The sequence below is a fragment of the Pholcus phalangioides genome, unplaced genomic scaffold, assembly GCF_987345545.1.
Source record: "Pholcus phalangioides strain wild (caught in Gottingen) unplaced genomic scaffold, Ppha-v1.0 ptg000011l_1, whole genome shotgun sequence".
NCBI classification, from domain to species: Eukaryota; Metazoa; Arthropoda; class Arachnida; order Araneae; family Pholcidae; genus Pholcus; species Pholcus phalangioides.
Window position 1 is genome coordinate 11,753,290 of NW_028301604.1, and position 23,773 is coordinate 11,777,062.

Genomic DNA, 23,773 nt, shown 5'->3' on the forward strand with positions numbered 1-23,773 from the left:
GATCCATATATTTGAAACATTCGTGAGAGCAAAATCGAGAACTTTGTGCGTGGGAACAATAACTGTGAATTGAAACGGAAATCAAAAGGACAACCACGATTACAGATATGCATAATGCTTTCGCAATCACAAAACGACTTTCGTATTAATGGAAATGCCGCGAAGCTATCATTCGCATCATGCGATTAATTTTACTCTGTTTCCATTTGTAATATGTAGGAAAAGACATTTTACGATGATGTTCAATCTACGGGTGGGGGCCGTATTTTGATCAAATTAATGGTTTGCTTGATAAGTTATTGGAAAGTTTCAGTCTATAGAAAAGTATGACTGATTTATACGAGAACAGCTTTTTGTTATGCCGATCTAAATTGTTCTACTCGTATTTGGAGTAAATCGATATGTGAATGCTTCTAACCGGCAAGGGAATTAAATTATGAGAAATTATTTTTTGCTTAGTGCTTCGTGATAATACGAAAGGTTTTAACCCTTAAATGCATGCTCTTTTTTTCGAGCTGATAATTTTCTTCATTTTTACGGATACATATAAAAAGCCTGAAAAATCATTTAAAACAATCTATCTCGAATTGTATTTCTTCTACGGGGCCTTAAAGAGGCTGTATAAAGCCTCAAAAATAACCCTTAAAATAAATGTAAATTGAAGTAATATTACATTCATATAAAACTACTTCTTTGTGATTAAAATTATAGTAAGAAAAAAAATTCGAGTAGCAAACAAAACACATTTTAATAAATTAGCGAAATCACAGCCACACATACTCTGCAACAAAGAGTTGTTGTCGTTGATTGGGGGTATCTCTACCAGCCAATTCAAAATATAAAGGGAAAAGAAAATTACCTCAGCTTATGTGCAAAGGGGATTTTGAATTTTCAAACTGGCTGCAGTCTTGAACGTTTAAAGGACCAAATTTATCAAGTTACAAATTGTCTGAAAATCACTTTTCTTTCCAAATATCAGTTTCGGCATCAACATCCAGAAAATTCAATTTCTCAGTATATCAGGCCGAAAAAATACCATCTCTGCATACAAAACGCCAGCTGGGGCGAAAATTGCTGTAGTTAAAGGAGGCTGCTATGACTCAGCGCTTCACGCTACTATTACGTGTTGAAAGGAATTGAAAAGTATCTCTAGTGTATTGGTTAACGCACTTGCCCGGTATGAAAGGGGATCCGGATTCGATTCTCGGAGGAGGCAAATCACTTTTCTTTCCAAACATCAGTTTCGGCATTAACATCCAGAAAATTCAATTTCTCAATGTCTGAAAAATATTTATTAATTATTATTTCTTGCCTTTGGCAGGAAAATGATCGATTCAAGCTGTTAGTGAACATCATACTACGGACGCATATATTCGAAAGGTGAGTCTCACGAAATCCCGTCGTTGTCGAAGGACATTGAGTGTTACATACTCGGTCATCACTTTCATTTCCGTCCGGCAAAAGTGCTTTGTAGTCTAATGTAATCTCGATGTGTGCGCACCACTGTCTCGGATTCAGAGGTGCAACTCATTAGCAATACCACTAATACCATTAAATTATTGTTCTCTTCTCCTAATGCATTCATCTGTGCTCTGGTCAACTCTACATTAACGTTGAGAGGTTAGAGACAGTTGAGTAATGTTGCATAACACTGCACTCTTTTAAGTCTTTTAAGGATAGTACAATTGAACATGAAGATCTGAACGATGTTTGTCGTTATCTACACCTCGATAAATATGTAATCGAAGATATATTTCAATTCAGTGGGCCCCTCGAGAAAACATACGTTCATTCCGGGAGAGTCACGTAGTTATTTGTCGCACATTGATCATAACCTATATTTGAGTAGTTTCAGTTTGAGCAAGCTCACGAAATTTATCTAGAGCTAGGTATACACACATATATAGTTTCATCCTACTCTACATACAGATAAATTCGTGAAATGCAACGAGTGATTAAGAAAGCTATCAGAATGAAATCTAGGATGGTATCCCAGATGAGTAATGAATGGTGTTGAGATTTGCGTGTCGTGCACAAAACTGAATTCTTATGAGAGAGAAATCTAATAGGTTTAAAATCGAGATGGATTAGAGTATGTCGAACGAGATTATTTGAAAACATATTCTTCGTAAACGGTCAGATCATCTGGGAATGAGAAGTCTTTAAGGCTCACTTTTATGATCGATTGGAGAGCTCATATTTGTTGCCTTCTGAGTCTTGTTACACATCTGAGCTAGGTATACATAGTACAGTTTTATCAAGTGAATTCAAAAATATGTTTCACAATTCCAAAGGTATTTATGTTGCAACAAAGCCATGAACTAAGGATATCCAGAGCTATTCGACCACTGCTCAAGAAAGTTTTAGTTTTTCGGTATAAAAATAAAAATAAATTACAGTTAATTGTGAAAATAATATAGTTTAGTTAGAAATGAGAAGAGTATATTAATATATTCAAATATACATTAGGACTGGCACTTAAAACTGAAGAAAGATTTTCTAAAATCAAAAGCTCTATTCTAAGTAGAAATTGACTATTTCAAGGATTGAAGTCATGATGCATTATAAAATTTCAGCGTAGTCTATATTAATTCATATGGTTTTTCAATACTGTCATTATATACTCTTCTTAAAATTATTAGATAGTTATTGCAAGATAAAAACAAAATCAATGATCTTGGTATTGAAACTAACATTTCTTTAGAAAGCGTAAGCATCTTATTTCGAAAGTTGAAAATTCCAATTAAATTAAGTTATAATCGGTCACTATAACAAGCATAAGTTACCGTATATATACTACATGCCGTACATAAGTATTAAGCAATTTAAAAATTGACTGACTTCAATAAAAATCCGACTTTTCTGAAAATTCAAACAATTTTTGGAACTAATGACATATAAGGGAAGATTTGAACTTGGAAATGTCCGTGAATCATTGATTAACATCAACTGAAATCGCTATAACGTCATAAATTTGAGCAAGAGGGAAAAAAAGATGTGAGAATTTATTGTTCTTACCTAGAGAGTAGGATAATGTTGAACTCATAATAATGCAGTATTTCGGAGAGAAATAAAAAAAAGCAAAGAATTGCTAAAGCCACGCATCTCGATGAATCAACGGATATGCTTCTCTTCCCAAAAAAGAAATGTTTCGAAAAATAAAAATTTCCCGCAAAAGAGGAAATGGGAAAAGGAGAAACGGAATGCTCCAGAGAAAACTGATTTTGTGACTGCGCAAGCTCAAGTTATTTTTCTGCTGTCAACCAATAAGATTTCGAGTCATCTCCTGAAACTTACTGGCGCGCGGCCACAGGTTGCAATGGGCAGTACATATCTTCACGTACTTATTGCCTGTTGATTCACAAAGCAACGACACTACCAAGTATCTGACCAGTTGAAAGTTTCGCGAACGCGGTCAAGATATTAATAAAAGTTTTCATTACCATCTTCAGAAATTTTGCTCCTTCATTTACTTGCTTTGAACCGAATCAAACGAGACCTTTTCATTTTTCTCTTTAGAATTTAGTATTCTTTAAAGAAGTTTTTTATATGACGTAACTTACAAATACAGTAATTCATCTGCACATTTTTTCCCCCTGTAGAGATTGAAAATCATTAATTCTTGGTCAACATGTTGCAAAACATCTTCAATTTGTTCTCGATTGTAGGACTTTTGATCTCATTCGGACCGATGACTGCTGATGAAAGCATTCAGTTTACATTTCGAGGTAAGAATCGACTTATGGCATTGCAATTATATAAAAGTTGTTTTCTTTTATAAATAATATGGGTAATTTTTCGTATCGGATGGAATATTCGGTGAATAATGCTTTTTATAATAGCCTACTTTGAGAAATGTTTTCCTGTGACTGTATTTTATAGATATAACGTTATTTTACATCATTTTAATTGGATCATGAAGAAAAAGTATTTTCTTTGATTTTAAGATAAATTCATGTTATCAAAAGTGATAAATATTTCATATCATCTAATGAATATAAGGGGAGTAAATTAACCTATATCGGGGCCATTTATTACACGGTAGATATTAGGTGAAGAAGACTTGTTGATCATCTTCACGTTCATGTTTGAGCAGGTAAGTAGTACAGTAACATGTGATAAGAGAAAGAGAATTTATTGAAAAATATATTAATGAAAAAAGGTATGAAAAGTCGAGATTCGAAATTTTGTGAAAAGTTAATATGAACGTAACTTTTCATTTCATTCATTGTAATAAATGATTTCAATTATTATCTTGGTACAAGATGATTTTTTTTGAAAAAAAATTCCAAAAATAAAATTGATAATTGAGGGGTTTAAAGTCAGCAATGTAAGTTGATTAATCCGAATTTTGAGGATAAAGAAAGTTTTACTAGAATTGTTGTCATAGGTTCCCATGTTAAAAAGTTTCTGATTTCACACACAATCTACAGGCAAACTATTGAAGCTGAGACTTGGTTTATTTTCCTCTTTCAATAGTTTAGTACTTCTAGATTACATTTCGGGACTTGAGTCAGCATTTTTGAGAATGTGACTTACATCAAATGTGATATTGACCCCCCCCCCCTCTCCATCCAATTAATAGTATTATGACATGAATGTCGCTCTTCACTTGTTAATACAAGATAATCTTGTATTAACAAGTGAAGAGCGACATTCATGTCATATATATAGCCATCTGGTGGCTCGTCGTCCATGAGCTATTGACTGATCGGTTCACCGTCCATTGCACGGTTCCGTTCGGCACATATATACGCTCTAGCGAAGGAAAATCTCTGTCTCCTCTGTAGCTTAGTGGTCAGAGCACTCGTCCGGCAATCGAGGGACCCGGGTTCGACTCGAGGCAGAGATGAGTTTTTCCTTCCTCATAAAACAAAAATTGACATCTCAAATAATAAATATCTTCACAACATCCACTCCTCCGTATATCTTGTAATAGTATTAATTCACACACAAAAAAAAACTACATTGTTTGGCCGAGGCCTGTTCTAGAGATTTCGAGTGTTAGTATATTAAATTTATATATATAGACTGTAAATAACAAATATGCCACTATTTTTCTATAAAAAAAATTGATTAAAAGCTGCTAAAGGTAGAAACGTACCCGTAAAACTCAATATAGTTTTTTACTGAACCTAAACACATCCAATATTTGGCGAATTAATTTATAGGGGAAAATATACCCCCTTTATACTTTTCATTCAAAACAGTGAGCCGGAGACTCGTGCTTCAAATACCAGGAATTTTGTCGCCTCTCAGATGTGAAATTGTTTATCGCAAAAGATTCCAGCCATAAATTTCGCTTTCTGGTACGGAGGCCAATCCATCGACATTCACTTGAAAAAATTATCTCACGCTCTGCTTTACAAGTATTTACCCTAAATAATAATCAGCTTTTTGTATATTCATTGTTTTCACCTGAAATAATGAAAATAAATAGAGAAAAAATGAAATCGTGTCTCATATTTCTTGAAATATATACTGTATATATATGCAATCGAATCCCGTTTTAACGAATACCTTTGTAGCGAAAATCTCGTTCTAACGAACACTTTTCTAAGCCCCCCGATAAGTTTACATAGGAACATTTTTAAAAATCCTGGAATTCTTTTATAACCAAATGTCGTTATAACGAAGTCATTTCACCGGTCTCTTGGAGTTCGTTATAATGGGATTCGACTGTATTCTGCGGTAAAAGTTACTGATTCACTTTGAAAAATGAATACCAAATTATTTCTCAACCTTAATAACAGTATTTTTTACTAATTCGTTATATTATGACGTAGACATAAAAAAAGTAAGTACAGTCGAATCTCATTATAATGAACACCAAGAGACTAGAGAAATCATCTCGTTATAACAACGTTTCGTTATAAAGAAATTCCAGGTGTTTTAAAAATGTTCCTATGTAAACTTGTCTGGGGGCTTAGGAAAGTGTTCGTTAAAACGAGATTTTCGCTATAACGGTGTTCGTTACAACGGAATTCGACTGTAATAGATACAATTTTGATAATGACACATCAGTTATCGTAATCTGATCACATAGATCGCCGATATGAATGGAAACCATCTGGACCACCAAGATAAGAAAAAATTTCCATCGGAAAACAGCAGAATACCAACGATGAGTCCAAGGCAGAGCCGTAACTAAGATTTTTGCCGCCCTGGGCAAACATGATTCAGCCGCCCCCACAACTTTAAAATTCGATAATTTTATAACGGTGATCTTTGTTCCCACCTAAAACTGCCACCCCATAAATTTTGCCCCCTCTAGTTACGGCCCTGGTGCAAAACATGGTACGTTTTGCGAAAGTCAAACGATCCTGTTTGTGAGCGATAATATAGACGGCTTTTTTCTCAGCCCACGATATCAAAGAAACAGATAGTTTCTGGATATTATGCTGAAGTGAACATGGAAAGAAAATTCATCTGGTCTCCGCCGGGACTCGAACTCAGGCCCTCTTGCAAACCGTTCAAGCATGCTACCATCTACACCGTGGAGACACTTTGAGTCCCGGCGGAGACCAGATGACTTTTCTTTCCGAGTTCATCTCGGCATAATATCCAGAAAATATCTGTTTCCTTGATATCTTAGGCTGAGAAAAAAATCGTCTATCTCTCTCTACGGTCCTACCTGGGGACCATTTGCTGAAGTTAAGGGAGGCTACTAATGCCTCTTCTTCAGCTCCTCACGCCACAGTGCCTGAAATGAGGGAGGTAGGGTCATGTCTCCAGTGGTGTAGATAGTAGCATGATTTCGTCCAGTTTCCGAGAGGGCCTGGGTTCAAGTATCGGCGAAGACCAGGTGACTTTTCTTTCCGAGTTCGCCTAGGCATAATATCCAGAAAATATCTGTTTCCTTGATCCTGTTTATGTTTCAAAGTTAATGGTGATTTTCTCTTATTTTTATGAATTTGATATTACTTGTAAAATTTGAAACTCTTGAAATTGTTCTCTGTGAGCCCTACAGTTGTAAGTCATATTTTATATTTCTGGATGACATTTTGCTCCTTATTGCTAGAACACAATTCTGCTACAGACAAGCATGGGGTGGACCCGGAGAGTTTTTTTTTCTGCAAAGTCACATATTTCCACGGTTTAAAACATTTGTGACGATACATCGAGAACGTCCAATTTTATTGGTCATATACGTTTTAGAAATGCCGGTGCCATCGAATAGCCAAATTTCACGAATTTCACTTTCTTGCAGAACTTCCCCCGTGGCATTTTTTCTATTGATCAGGTAGTTGTAGAAAGGGCATATTTTTATTGATTTTTTATCCAAAGACGGAGAAGTGACGTAAAAAATGATTTGTATCAAGTAGAGCAGTACTACACTACGGTAAAATAGCAGAAATGAAAATGTCTTATATTTCTGTCCTTATAATTTTTTACTAGAGAGAATTCAAAAAAATATTAAAATATCAAAAACTGTTTCTTGGACGTCCTTGTAGTTTCTTTCATTATTGTGAACAACATGACCGATATATGTACTTCACGAATATTCCTAGCGTCTTATAATCATGTCTCGTACTGTATTTCAGTAATACGTAATTTTTAACAGCATAAACATTTCTTTCACCCGTGTCGTACTTTAATCTCTTACCCTATTTTCGATCGAAATAGTCAATGCATTGATTGAAATAATTTAATAGGACCTGGATATTAAATTATTATTAAGAGCGATTTCTTTTTATTTGTGAAATTCCATATTTTTAAATTAACCATTGCTATTTTCCATTAACATCTACACGCATTTCTATCATATATATAGACCTCTTGTTTTTTAACTCGTATTGCTACGTAGTATTTCTCGTATTTCCACGTATTTTGCGGCACGTTGGAAAAATCGAATCATTTTTTGCCGAACTTGTTTCTCTTTTGTCCGTGGTAAATTTCGCTTCCTTTTTTTAAAATTTCTTTTTCAAAATCCATTAAATAACTCTATTTAATTAGTAATTTAAAATTCAGCTATTCTTAATGTAGCTAATCTTCTCGTTGCAACTTGATCTGGGCGGGTTTCTCAGAATAATATTCACAAAAAGAACACACTAATGGGTTCATTATAAGAATATCCAGTATCCATTGAAGCCTTCAGCAGTTTCGAAACGTATTTTATTTATGGTGATCAGAAATTGTGGTCTATTTGTGTATCTCCCACGCATTCGATTTCTAGCTATGACTGAAAGTAATTAATGTAAATGGGGAAATGGATATACTATTGAGTTCAGAGTGAATCAATGCAATACTATTTCGCGAGTTTAATGGAAATATTAGTGGTACGTTCAAGTACTTTGGTACACCACGGACAAGTGTTTAAGATTTCATAAAGAGAGAGAGAGAGGGAGAGACTTAATGGCCAGAAAGAGACTCTTAATCCACTTTTCAGTTGATGATCAGAAAATAAAACAAAAATTTCCAGAACTAGAAAAACAACTGCCGAATTCATATAAATATTTCTTGAGAAATTCTCAAAAAACTTTTTTCCATTATCTGGGGGGCAGTAAATATTAAAGTTCATGCAACGTGGCTGATTCAAGACATAGAAGCCGAATCAAAATATCAAGTCATAGAATAAGTGGTTCACTGGAAAAGTTTCTTGAAAAATTATCACGTAAATTGAACGGTAACAAGTGCTAGCCAAAAATTAAAAAAAAAATGTAAAGGAGTTTTGCCCTGAAATTGCCACTTTTATAAAAAAATTACCTCAATTTCCTTCAAGAGAAACAAAATGTACTTTCAGATAACACGAGAAAATCGTTAATAAGGTGAATTCAATTTAATAAATATAAATTTATATAAAAATATATTGAATTTAATACAAATACAAATACAATGGCCACAACAGATAAAATGCCAACGAGTTGACTCAAAAAAGATGCCTATAAAAAATATGGATGTCGAATGCTAATTTAAACTATATCAAAAATACAGCAACCCAATAAGTGCAACAAAAAACCAATAATTATGACAAAATATAAATGTACTGCCCATAAAAAATTATGGTTGTCCCATCTAAGTATGGATAGTTTCCCGATTTATCATGTTTCTTTTTAAACTTGTCAATCGTGTTAGAATTCAAGACTCCCCTTCGGAGGTAAGCTATTCCATTTATTCACAACCCTTCAGAGAAAAACTCCCAGTGACACCAAAACCTAGAATTGTCCCTTTCGATCGATACTGGTGTCTCCTTGTCGAAGCAGTTGATTGATGATGTATTAATACCTTATGCGAAGGTTTTAACAACTGGCGGTTGCGAAGATATATTTTGGAAAGGGAGAAAATTCAATTGCCCCTGCGGGGAATCGAACCCACGTCCTTTCACTTTCCGGTTGAACGCACTAGACTACAGAGGAACCGAATCTCTCAATCTTTCCTTGGAGCTCGTGTACACTGAAAGGGACCGTACATGGACGGCCAGACCAGACTCAGACCAAGCTCACAACTGCTGACTCTGCCACCAGATGGCGACTTATACAAGGATGACGTCACTCTCCGCTACCATACGAAGGTTTTAACAACTGGTCCATTTCATACATCCCGTTGAAAATTTCAAACACTTCGATCAAGTTCCCCCGAAACCTGCCCTCTTCAGATGTAATTCGCATAAAAATCAAGTCTCTCTTCATAGCTTAAACTCCATTTGCCATAAAGAACACGCGTGGCTCTTCTCTGCACTCCCTCGACCAAGTCAATGCCCCTCTGTAAGTATGGTCTCCAAAACCTAACGGCATACGCCAATCCAGAACGAATTATAATCATTAATAATACCAAAAGTTAAATAACATAACATCAAATCCCGTTTTAAGTTTTATCCGGCATGCCAAATAATGCACGAATAATACAGTAATTGTTTCGGTCCCTTAACATGCGGAACTATATATATATATTTTTTTTTTTTAACTTTATTTTATGTATTTTGATGAATCAGCTTGTAGGCTTATAAGCGGAAGAGTTGACGTATAAACCTCTGCAATTCGACATGTCTGGGAGTGAATCCCGGTAAAAGTTGTTCGGAACAGCTTTCAGTTGTAGCTTTCGGCCCAATTATAGCTCGCGTGCTCATGAAAAGAGTAATTGTACGTTTTGTTTGTTGAGTACACCAAAGAAAATGCTTTTCAATTTCCGTATTCCAATGAAATTCAATTTATTCAATAATTCTTTTCTATCGCTGGAACCGGCAAACTTTTCAAGTAGACTTAAAAATCGGCCAAGTGAATCCTATGAATATGGAAATACCCATGAGTAGGGAAAGTGAAGCAGAAAAACACGCATCCATAAGAAATTGGGAAAGAGAGAAGTGTAATTAATTATCCTGATTTAAAATTGAGACAGCTCCTGTAAAACGCAGATTCTCCGATTCAATAATTATGGTAAATAACGACATATTCAAGTAAATAGAAAGATAGCTCAAGTTAGAAAAGTCTGAAAGACCATGAAAAATCTATTTCTCAGATAAATATATAACTTTTCGATTTATATATATCTAATTAATTCTTAATCTTTATATCAAGATACTAGTTTATGAGTAATTTTCGCACAAAATAGCGAAATATTTTTTTGAATCGGATGGGTATAAAGGATGTCCTATTCGACCTTCATCTCATCAACCGTTCGTTGTAGAGATATGGTTCCGATTTAAAAAAAAAGCTCAAAATGTGTGTTTGAGAATCACTCTGTACCAGCTTTGAGAGGGGCGTCTGTGTGATGCAGTGGTAAGATGCTCGTCTTCTCCCATGAATGTTACCGTCACGGTCCACCGGTTCTATTTGGGGAAAGAACATTAAGAAAAAAGTTCCTCACCTGCCGACTACCAAGCATGGGGTGACCACAGATAAACGGTGCCTCCATTTCTCGCCCAACTCCATCGGTAGAAAATTGAGTATGGTGATATGACCGGAGTTTAGGTACGGTAAAGTAGCTTCGAGAGTGTCATACAGTGTCATAAAATAAAAAAATCTAAATTTTTATACGATCTCCTTTCCCCTAATTTCCAACTAAAAAAATTATTGCCCTGTTACTCCTGTGGCCGTCAAAAAAAAAAATCCCATGTCTCTAAGTGGAGTGTTCGCTGAGATATTTGAATTCAAAAATTGGAGAAAAGTTGGAAGAAGAAAAAAGAAACAGCATAAGCTTACAGACAACGCTTCTTTTCCTCATTTATGCTGTTCTTCTCTAACTTTTCTCTGTTTTGAATTCAAACATCTCAGCCATTATTGCACTTACAAACGTGGAACGTTTTTTGTTCGCCACAGGAAGTTAGAGGACCGGGAGGACCGTATAATAATTTTTTTGACACACCGTATTTTCACTTTAAAAGCTGGTACATAGTGATTCCTGAACACACTTTGAGCATTTTTAAATTAGAACTAAACCTCGACGACGAACGGTTGATAAGATAAAGGCCGAATTAGGACAGGCACCCTGTATATTATTGTATGTATACGAAATTCGTATTATATTATTAAAATTGAAAGTTTATGATGAAACAAATGTATTAGTAAATATGGCTTCCGTATAATTAGGATAATAATCGGTCGTTTACTGAACAATGTCTTTTGTTTTGGTACATAAAAGAGTTTGACCTCCTATTGTTTCAAGAAGACTTTGATTCTACGAGAGGAGGTTTCGGAGAATTTGATCTAGAGATTTACAACATAACAATTGTCCGTGCGAAAAATACAGAAATTCGGACTCTTACATGTGTTGTCGTGCCAATTGCTGAATTTTGAGAATACCATCTCTAGATCACAATTTAGTCCATCTCAAAAGTTTGAACACTATAGATTTTTAACTGCGACACGGATACCGTTTGAAATTTTGATTTCATTTTTTTTTTTTTTTTGTTTGTGATCAGAATGCAAAAACCTATACTTTAAACTTCGGTCACTGTCGAGGAAAATAAGTTTTGGATTTTTTAAACTCAAAATTTTGAAAAATAGCTGTCTCAAAAGTTTAGAAAAACTTCCGATTGAATGAAAATTTCGAAGATTGCCTCTTCTATATGGAGTATCAGAGACGTGGTAGTATAAAAGTTGAAAGCTATCGGATTGGTTTTCATTTAAAAGAAATTGCGGAAGTCGTCGTGTATTTTGTAGGATGAAATCCATCGAGTACTTCATTTGAAAGCAAAAAGAAAGACTGTAAAAGGCATTGCTATTGCTTTGAGAAGGTCGAAATGAAGTGTCTGACGTGTATTTATTCAACAGATGTCGCAAAAAGCCAAAACCTGGTTGTAGCAGGCAAAGCAGTGCAAGTTTACGTGAAAACAAAATCGTTAGAAGATTGGCTTCGACGCTAAAAATGACCTTGCATGAAATTATGAAAGATCTGAAAGATCCTGGAGTGAAAATTTCAACAGATACAGTTAATAGAGAGATCATAGAAGCTCGTATGTGATTTATAAAAGCGGTTAGGAAATCGCCTGTCACAAGGAAGCACCAGAGAGAGGTGGAGTAGAGGATGAAAAATGGACACGAAATCATGTGTTTTATGGAGACAATGTTTTATGGAGCTTGGTATGATATTTAGTGGCGCGAAAAAAAATGGAACTCACATGTTCCAGACGGATGTTTTCAGCACACAGTAAGGTGGAGCATCAACAATGGTTTGGGCAGCATTTGCTTCTAATGTCCAGGCTTCCTTAACTTTTGAAATTGGTCGTCAAAACTCTGATACTTAAAGGAGATCCTCGAGAACAATTTTCTACTGATTGGAGAAGATTTAGGAGGACCAAACTTGATATTTCAACATTATAACGTGTCTATTTCGCCTTTTCTGTGGCAGCAGATGATTGAATACAAACACAAATTTGTATGTGTATTTGTATACAAAGATCTGCTTCCACGAAAAAGCTCTTTAATCGCAAAAAGGTATCAGTTTTAGACTGACCATCGATCAGTCCTGACTTAAATCCTATTAGAAATGTATGGGGCATACTTACGATGAATGTGTTTGCAAATGAAATACAATATCTTTTCGACTGCTGATGACTTGAAGAACTCTATCTAGGAAGCATGGTAAAGTTTTGATGTTGAAACCCTATAGAATTTAATTAGATCCATGGAGGATAGTATGTTTGAGGTTGTTTGAAAAAAATGTAAAGTCTATTAGTTATGAACAGCCTGTAATTTTTGTTAATCTAAATTTTCTCCAAACTTTTGAGACAGCCATTTTTTGTATTTTCGATACTATAAATATTCTAAATGTTCTTTCGTAGAATTTTTTTTTCTATAAATGTAGAAATGCTTCATTTTAATTTTTCAAAATTGAAATGTTTTTTTTAATTATCTATTAAAAGGTGCTAATTTTACTGGCCGTATTTTTCTTGTTATTTTAAGTGTATTATCTAAACTTTTGAGACGGACTGTATATTGAACTTTCTTTTACGTAAATCTGTTTTAGTAATTTTCGAATGATCATGATGAAAAGTCATCATAAAAATGTGTTCTAAAGTGATGTGTAGGCGTTCCACGAAATTCCACTTGTTTTACCTTTGGATCTGCACAATAACCCAGAAATTTTAACCCTCAATCATAAGTTATGAAAGCGAGACCGAGTTTAAAGTCTTCATTGATAAATATGACGCAATGATGTGACTACTCAATATAAAAAAGTGTCCGTTGGTTTTGCAATTTAAGGTGAATCATGATAGTTCTAGATACGTACTTTTTAATTTATGGTGGCATAGTTCTATTTAGAGCTGCATTTTTTTAAGGGTGTGCGACAGGTGCGGTCGTACTAGGCCCCGAACCCACGGTAAATTGTTTAAGGCTTCCACAAATTCTTAATTTATTTTTTTTCATTAATTAAGAATTTTCATTAATTAAGAATTTTCATCAATTCTGGAATTTTTCTTCCGTAAAATATGAATTTTCATCAATTCTGGAATTTTTCTTCCGTAAAATATGAATTTTCATCAATTCTGGAATTTTTCTTCCGTAAAATATGAATTTTCATCAATTCTGGTGCTATTACTTTCATTAATTCTGAATTTTCCCCAATTCCGGAAACATTACTTTCATCAATTCTGGAATTTTTCTTCCGTAAAATATGAATTTTCATCAATTCTGGAAATATTACTCTCATCAATTCTGGAAATATTACTTTCATCAATTCTGTAAATATTACTTTCATCAATTCCGTAAATATTACTTACATCACACAATTCTGGAAATATTACTTACATCACACAATTCTGGAAATATTACTTACATCACACAATTCTGGAAATATTACTTACATCACACAATTCTGGAAATATTACTTACATCACACAATTCTGGAAATATTACTTACATCACACAATTCTGGAAATATTACTTACATCACACAATTCTGGAAATATTACTTACATCACACAATTCTGGAAATATTACTTACATCACACAATTCTGGAAATATTACTTACATCACACAATTCTGGAAATATTACTTACATCACACAATTCTGGAAATATTACTTACATCACACAATTCTGGAAATATTACTATTCTGGAAACTTTACTTTCATCTCAATTCTGGAAACTTTACTTTCATCTCAATTCTGGAAACTTTACTTTCATCTCAATTCTGGAAACTTTACTTTCATCTCAATTCTGGAAACTTTACTTTCATCTCAATTCTGGAAACTTTACTTTCATCTCAATTCTGGAAACTTTACTTTCATCTCAATTCTGGAAACTTTACTTTCATCTCAATTCTGGAAACTTTACTTTCATCTCAATTCTGGAAACTTTACTTTCATCTCAATTCGGGAAATATATATTACTTTTTCATTATACGTATATATGAATTGACGTCATCATCGTGCCCCCCTCCCCCAGACTTCCGAGTCTATTTCCGCTTATGAACTAAGGAAATATTTTTCACATTTCTGGTAAAGATGCCATTAAGAATATTTCACATTTTTATAAAGGGTGGTTGATGACGTAGGCATCAGTCAAACCCCTCTCCCCCTTATCATAAAAAATTCGGCATATCCGAAACCCTTCTCCCCATCGATGCTGACGTGTATAAATATATATATATATAATATTTGACTGGCAACATATTCTATTTCTAATAAAATTATACTGCGTGTGTAGAGTTAGAATGCAGTATAAAGAGATGAACGGCAGCTTTTGATATGTATTATATTGTTTTACTATTTGAACTAAGTCTTATAGAATGGATAGGCTTTAAGGTCATCGCACGGAAAACGGTCGTGGTTGGAAAACAAAAATCATGAAAACATCCTTTCCATGATACTTTATCTTTACGGGAAATGTTTTCGGTGGTCACAGACATTTGTACGTAAAACCACTACCGTGATTCAATTTTGCCGTCTATAGACCAAGAAGAATTTTCATTTCCTAAAGGGAACAAGAGTACAATATCAGAACTCGAAACCATCAGTCTCTTTTACTGTTTACCTTGGACTACTGCGTGCATTTGTAGTTTCTTATTTGCCTTGAATTGGTTTAACCTTAATTTGGTTGAAGGGCTTTTTTTTCCTTCTCAGTCTAGCCGATCATTTCCCAGACCTCTAGAAATGAACTCGAAGAAATTTTCGTTAAGTCAATAGAAAACGGTAGAACAAAAACATCATCCATCTCAAAGATCTCAAAGTTTCCTCAGGAATTAAGGGAAATAATAAGTCGGAGTTGCAGCAGATAAATAATGAAGAAGCGCAACAAAAATATGCTTGTCCGGCTAAAATATCGATGAAAATCCTATACAAGCTCAGGCAAGTAGTATATGCAAATAAGCGCACTCGTTTCTCGCAGCAGCATCTTGCAGTCTAATACAGTGAGTAATTTATTCATGAGCGATTTTATTTTTGGCGTAACCGAAGGGGCTTGCACTTTGGAATGCGGTTGTGGTATTTATGGTGCTCTTTCGATGTTTCTTTTGCATATAAATCTTGTCAGAACAGGTTTGATGAGATTATGACGTCTCGTTTACTTTTCCAATATGCACCAGTTGCTTAGAACTTTGTTTCTTATAAAAATCAATGAACAGCGTACGATCAGCAAATATATGCGTTGATGTATACATAACTTAATGTAAAGCTTTATTTTTTTTTTCAAATTTATGTGCAAATGTATTCATAGGCCAACAGGAAAATAATTTGACTCAAGTTAGTTATTTAGATTTTTTAAATGACGTTCATTAATCATGTATAAGCAAATTCTGTTACATATATACGGGGGTAGGAGTTTATTCACCTCGAAGTTTTCCGATACTATTAGCTGCTTCATATTTTTATCAGAAAAAAGAGAATAAAAATACTACTATCATTTCAGAATATTTGGTATACTTCAAATTTTAATGACTCACTGCCTAGTTGAAAGCATAATGATTGAGTAATTATGCGGTTATTTTCAATCTGATGTCGGATTACCTGATAAATTTTGGTTGGTTCTATATGGTTAACATTTTTTAGAGCATTGAGGCTTAATTTCATATCAATTTCATGTGCCAACTGGAGAAATCAAAGCCCTTCGTTGTCATTTTCTCCCACATCGTAACAATAAAATATTAATAGATATTATTACTTCTTCGTTGCTGTGATTCCATTTACATTTGAAGATAGAAAACAGAAGCTGTAACTTTGCTCTTTACTTAAAATCTGAAAACTTGGCTCAACTAATTGTATTTTACCAAGTTGTTAACTCTCAACATTAGCATTAAGGGGATTTTTGGAATCCTATTTTTTTTAAGGTTTCAACATACGATGAACATAATTAGTTTATGAAAGAGAATGCATTTTCACGAAATAAAATTTGCGAAGCGGATTAAAGTGAGTTTTTACTTGAACAATGATAATACAGTATCATGCATCCGTACCCGCTGCATTACAAGTGGATGTTTTTAGTTAAGTTTGAGTGGAGCTTGTTCTCTACTTGGACATCAAAGGATTATTCTTCATTCCCCAAGCGTATGATTGCAGCTTTCTTGCCATCGTGATATTGTTATTGATCAACTACTATATTTTCACGCATTGCAGGCTTTGCCACATTAAAAATTTATGTTCATTCCATAAATTACGAATCTTCATAAGAATGACTACGTCAAGAGTTACTTTAATTAGGAATTTCCACTCGAGAATTTGTTTAACATTCTCTTGCAATTAATTTCGGAAATGGTAAAAGAAAGTAGGGTTTTGAAATTTTGATGTTAATCTGTGCCCGAAGTTATTTTGAACAACAATATGTTTCAGTAGGACTGACTAGAAATTCTATTTTACGCACCTAAATAGCTAATATATTTAATATATTCTGCGAATATTTAATGCTAAATGGTTGAACACGAATGGAATGAAATAAAGTCTATTTTTTTTTCTTTTTTTTATGTTAAGTAACTGCTATAGTTAGTCTACAAATCGACGCATAACATCATAAAATATACATGCCATGACTATTCGTTCATTAAGACCAACATAACTTTATGCCTCTGCTTCAAAGCGAAAGCCATGCACTGTATACGATGATAGCGATACGTAATATGTTCTTCTGAAGAGATATATCAATTAGAAGAAATTTATTTTAATGAATTAAACTTTGAAAAGTTACATCAAATAAACCCCCCCCTTTTTTTATGAACCATTTTTCTCAACATAAAATCATCTTCTATTCAAAAATGAATTATTATAAATTTATTAGGTGACTCTGTGAGTTTACCACCAGAAAAGTTTTCCAAAATAATTTTCATTGATGAAAAAAAACTTTGTCAAATTGAATTTGGGTTTCGTGAATAGCTTATTCAATACACGAGTGCATGTACTGCTCCTTTATTACTCAGAAGTCATAAAAATCGCGGAATATAAAAGAAGTGCGATGACCATAAAGACCCTTTCTATTACAGGAAGAAATAAGGCTATCTTAATTTTTATGTTCGGCTGCTAAACTTAATGCAGAGGAAGCTTTCACAAAGTAAACGATGGCCATTCTACTCCGAACAGTTTATATCTACTTCGTCTTTGCAGTCATTCAGCTTTTAAATATCAAATATAGTCCATATAATAACAATGCAGGTTTCGATTTTGTATGGGGACACGAAAATGATTTATTTTCTTTGTTAAAAGCATTTTACTGCGACGCTGCGCGTTAAGTGCAACGAGAATCGATCATATTAATCAATACATTTAAACTTCCTTGTGGCTATATCTATTACACACTATGGTAATATTTTTGCAATGTATGTCAGCGAAACCCATGTCATCGTATAGGAAAACACCTCGTATTCAATAACCATGAACAATGAAGAGCAATTATAGTTTTTGAGGGTTTTTCCCTTTTCGGGGAAACTACTGAAGGGAATCTTTTTCTTTTTTGGTGATGACTTGAATGAATTCAGTAAAGAAATAGTTTCTTATGCAACAACCGAAGCCCCGATTATGAACAATGCTCGTTTTTTTTACAACCAAACACGATAACGTATAAACTTGTGATAAGAGTATTTACTCAGGTGAGTTGGTATATCATCACGCGTGGAAAAAAACTTATTATTGTGTTTTTCGTGAAAAATGAATGTACATGTAGGTTTTTTTTTTTCAACTAAAACTTATCTTTTTGTAGAACTAAAGATTATTCCCTAAAAAACTGATAAAATAATATATTAGAGACCGTTTATCATCAATAAAATTCAAAATAAATATATATTTTTTAAATTTTATGTTAGTTTTTTTTATCATCAATATTAATTTCACAATAGGCATAAATGTATGATACAACTTATAGATTCCACGCAGGGTTTACCGGGTGTGACAAAAAAGTCCGAAAGATTTTTGAATTTTTTTGGATGGTTTTAAAATTAAAGTAAAATATGAAAAAATATCAGCTGTTGTTAGTGACAACATTGTAAAATATTAATAGGTGAAAATATAAAATTTAAAATTTTTACACGGCCTACAATTGAAAATACTGTCGATTATTAAATTTTGTACTCTGTATATTACAGCGAAATAAATTAGAATAAATTTTTTTTGAAACTTCAATAACATAATTTCTCGATACTTGGTCGTTTTAGCATATAAAAAGTAACAAAAATCAAGATTTTACAATCCCCATTTTGACGAATTTTCATTCATATTTTACTGGATGAATTTCTTTTATTATAATAGAGATACTCAGATTTTAAAAACTAATATTTTCAATTTGGGCTGCATAAAAACTTAAACTTTTATATTTTATCAATTACTATTTACTTGAGAGTGAAAGTATCCAGCTCAAAATCTCTCTTTTCTGCTTATATATATTCATATTTCTCTTCAATTTTAGAACCAACCTAAGAAATTTGAATAATTTTGGTCTCTACCTACAGGGTGTCCCATAACTTCGTAAATAGTTTAAAAATTCATAAAAAATTGAAAGAATTGGTGTATTTGAATGCGGTTTGCGTAAAAGTTATTCTCACGAAGGGTATTTATTTTTTTATTTTAAAAAAAAAATTAGTTCACAGATTTTTGTCGATAGAGGGTGCTGCGCGAAAGCCAATCACAGAATTCTGGAACCCAACCTTTTGAATATTTTCTGTGTCCGAAACGTTCATAAAGCTTCAGCTAGCGATTCATGGCTGAAGTAAGACGACTTCACCAATATTGCTTTATCCACCAATGTAAACATCACAATGGTAATTATGTGAGCGCCAGTAACCTTATGTAAGCGCCAGTAACAGGAAAATTCAGATATGAGCTTTTAATCGTACACCCTGCATTTTATAGGACTTTGATTTCGGTATTTCTAGTGATTTGCTTTCGTACAGCGCCCTATATTGGCAAAAATTTGATTTTTTTGCATTACCAAAAAAATCCCCCTTTCGAGAGAATAACTTTTTCGCCAACCGCATTCAAATGTAGCAATTCCTTCAATTTTCATGAAGTTTTAAACTATTTAGGAATTTACAGGACACCCTGTACAAATACCCTATTTCAACAACATTGTAAAAATTTTACTCAAAACTCGATATATTCGGATTTCCATACAAAAATCTCTCCGATTCGACAGTTGATTCGTTTGTCACATTGTATGGATAGCAAAAATAATTTTGTTCTCGTGGTTCGTACGAACGTGTTTGTCATTGTTACAAACTTTAAAAATCTATAAACAAAAAAAAAAGATTTAAAAAAAAATGCCGCGCGTCTCACTGTTTTTTATATTATTTATTATCACTGTGAACTTTCCTCTTTTGAAGCTGAGATCAGAAACGAAAATCAAAAGTGATTTCTCTAAGAAATTGCTTCGAAAAAGATGTGCAGGAAAAGCATTTGCATTGTAATATGCCTAGGGCGTTGGGGAGGGGGGAAATTCAATTCTACGCATGTCTGTCCTACGCTTACTATAAACGTACTGAAGAGTCAAGAAAAATAGCTCTAAGGGTTACGGTAGGTGCGGAGACGAATATTGCGTTTAACGCAGAAAATGGATTTCGCTGTCTCTTATCGAATTTGAACGTTTACGAAATTGAATAAGTCCAGAAAAAAAAATCCTCTTTGAATACATCTGTATAAAATGTGTAGTGGCTTTTGAGTCACCAGTTGAAATTGTGTAAAGATTTCTCTTTTAAGCGATGTAAATCACGTTTTTTCTCACCTGGGTTACTAGTGTTACTTTATTTCCAGGACTGCGTTTTATAATTACCGTGATACCTCGACTAATGAAGATGATTCGTTCGAGATCACGTTCATTAGCCGAAATCTTCATTAGCAGAAACGTGATTTGTCATAAATTTCTATGTAAAATCATTTGATTCGTTCTTGATTGTGCCCAAAATTCAAAGATAAGTTTTTTTAAAACACCAAGAAACACTATGTAAAAGACAAAAACTTATTGAACGCTAAAATGAACAGCTTAAAAATTGAATAAATGAAAATCTACAGGGAAGATAAGATTCTGAAGATCTTTTGGGTTCACACTAACGTATACAACCAGCATCAGCTTTCGTCTACTTAAGCTGGTGTTGAAACAACCCAGTCGTGTTCGTAGGTATCCCCATCCATTTGTGATTTGGTCAGATCATTTCTGTGTCTGATACATGCAGATGAAAAAGATAAGCTCCTTAAAGATAAGACTGTTCCGTTTTATGCTAACGGCCGTGTTCACCAACGCAGTTTAAACTATAATCGCAGGTTAAACGATAAGCGATCGACACGGATTGGTTAAATTCCTCAATTTAACCAATCCGTTTCTATCGTCAATCATTTCACCTGCGATTGCAGTTTAAACTGTGTTAGTGAATACGGCCGTAAGAGTCTTGCACTGAAATAACGCATGCTCTGAAAACACGGGTTTCTTTTTTTCAATGCATATTCTATTAGCTGAATCTTTCATTTTACATAAAATGATTCAAAAAATATCAGAGAGAGAAGTGGAGGTGTCCTAAGTGGAGGATCTGTATAGAAAAATATTCCGAGTTGGACATGAGTTAATCAGGCTGGAGTGCAGGAATTCTGATTATGATTGGCGTGAAAATTCCGTTCACGGCCGGTTGTTTTATATTAGCACGTGCATCCGTATCAACGAAAATGTTCGTTAGCCAAATACGCATTCGTTAGTCGGGGCAGAATAATCACAAAAAAATCTTCGTTAGAGATGGATTATGATTTTTTGCTCGGCTAAAGATACATAAAAACCTTCGTTAGCCGAAAAATTCGTGAGCTGATGTGTTCGTTAGCCGAGGTATCACCTGTATTGCAATAAAGATTTGGAAGTTTTTTTATTGCATTGTGAGATAATCAGTTCCGTTTAGTTTAGTACACATAATCCGATTTATTTTGTCTTATAATGTTGGTTTTATCATTCAAACTGTTTTTGTTATCGAGAGCGCCGAGGAGATTTTTTTAGCCTCTTCACGATCACGGGCGTAATATAACGTCCAAACTCCAGTGGAATAAATTCAAACAAGTTCTCTTTGTTTTCTTTCTTATCGCTTTACCATCGCGAAGCTTTATAGCAACCCTATTATCACGATTGCCTATTATCTACGGAAGTTGCTTTTTCTTTTCCCTCCTTTCTTTATAATGTATCTTTCTACTATGTACATGTAAGGACGAAAGATAACACGTAGTGTGAGGGTGAAAAGAGATCGCTAAAAAACTCTCTTATCTGTATTATCTATTATACTTTTTCCTTTTATAAATATATTTTTTTCTTTCCTTACCTTCTTTTTTCCAACAGGTGATTAGGTTAGGACAAGGATACCATATTTATCTCCGATTCCTTAGATAGAGATAATCCAAATTTCTTTCCAAAACCTTGTACGTGAAGTGGTTAAGGAACTATAAAAATATTCTCGCTGTCAGTTTTGCCAACTTAGTTGTTTCACCACTGAATCTAGTCTTTTTGCAGGGCCTTTTAGTTGCTAGTTGGAAATCCAGTCTTTTTTTAAAATTTTCCTGTGTAGTCTAGTTATGATTTTTCCATAATACTTTTCATATCCCCATGTAAATTCCTGTATAACTTTCATTAATTATGCTGGGAAAACTAAATGAAATTGAGAATTAGGAATGGTAAGGTTCCTTTGGATGTATAGTTTGTAATACACCAAGATAATTTCTAATTTGGTCTCATGCAGAATTTTCAGTTAAATCTGATTAATACAAAATCGCGAGGAACAGAACTAGTACAGACATGGTGAATACTGTTCTGGAATTCATGCTGACCTACGCAGAAGAAATAAATACTGTATCAATTTTGAATTTTCTGCATCTATCCTGAAAAAATTGGGACAAATGAGGTATACAAAACGAAAAAATTTCATTGAATTTCTGCTGCTATCTGGCTGTCTACTGCAGCTGAAGTCATTATATATTAAAGACAACTTGCTAAACTAAAACAACTTTGCTTTATGTGATTTCACCAATTTTTTTATAATTACAGTATTTACAAAATATTTTTTTACGCTCGCAATGGCTAAAACTAATTCTGTTTGTTTAGGTTTGTTTTCTAATTATTTTTTTCGGAGATTCTAGTTGCAAAATATTTTGATTGTTAGAACATAAGACTCACAGATTGCGAGCTTGCGTTTCGTGGGCTGTTTGTTTCTTGAAGGTTCGACGAACAGAATATAATTCAAGTTTATAATTAGATGTCAGTCATTAAAACATATTCTCAATAAATGGAATTTTTACGAAGTAAAATTAAAAAAATGAAAAAACCTAGACATGAAATATCCTAACTCTCTGAAGCTAAGACCTTCTACTTAGCTTCAGAGCAGCCGTTATTGATTGCAAAGGCTTTCGACAAACTAATTTGCTCACACGATACGGCATCTCTCTCATCTGCTTGACGTTTATACTATAATAATCATTAAAATTTTAGAATGTTCTTCTGCTTGCATCAGTAAGTCTTTTTTAAGAAAATTGGAAATTTAAAAAAATATTTACTTTTTCTTGATATTGTATGTGAGAAAAAAAATTTATATAAAATATTTTTTATTAAAAAAAATTGAATTTGGTTCTTATTCAGACATTTCTTGCCTGGGTTTTAAATCGACGCTTGAAAGTTATTTCAGTACTGATATTATCTACACTTAAATACAAGACGTGTTGATTTACCTGCAAGAAATTTAGAATACGTCAGCTGTAATCGGGTACGCATCAATATTTCTTGCCATTAAAGAAAAAACCGAGAAAAATAGAATTTAATGTCTCTGAAAGATTTAAAATATCAGCGAGGAAAAGTAACAAAACGTGGCTCATAAAAAAAAGGTCATTTTGTAATTTACTTCAAAGTATTGGAAAACCATGCATGAAAATACAGTATATAAAAACTAAAACGGGTAAATGTTTCG

At 33.6% G+C, this 23,773-nt stretch overlaps 1 protein-coding gene across 1 annotated transcript in view; it reads left to right on the forward strand.

Moving 5' to 3' along the window:
- Window positions 1–3,366: 3,366 nt before the first annotated feature.
- LOC149080062 (uncharacterized) overlaps window positions 3,367–23,773 on the forward strand; it is a 39,666-nt gene continuing 19,259 nt past the window's right edge. The window contains exon 1 of the mRNA XM_089239010.1: window positions 3,367–3,728. Within this exon, the coding sequence (XP_089095136.1) occupies window positions 3,632–3,728 (97 nt within the window). The 5' untranslated portion in view covers window positions 3,367–3,631. The remainder of the gene's footprint in view (window positions 3,729–23,773) is intronic.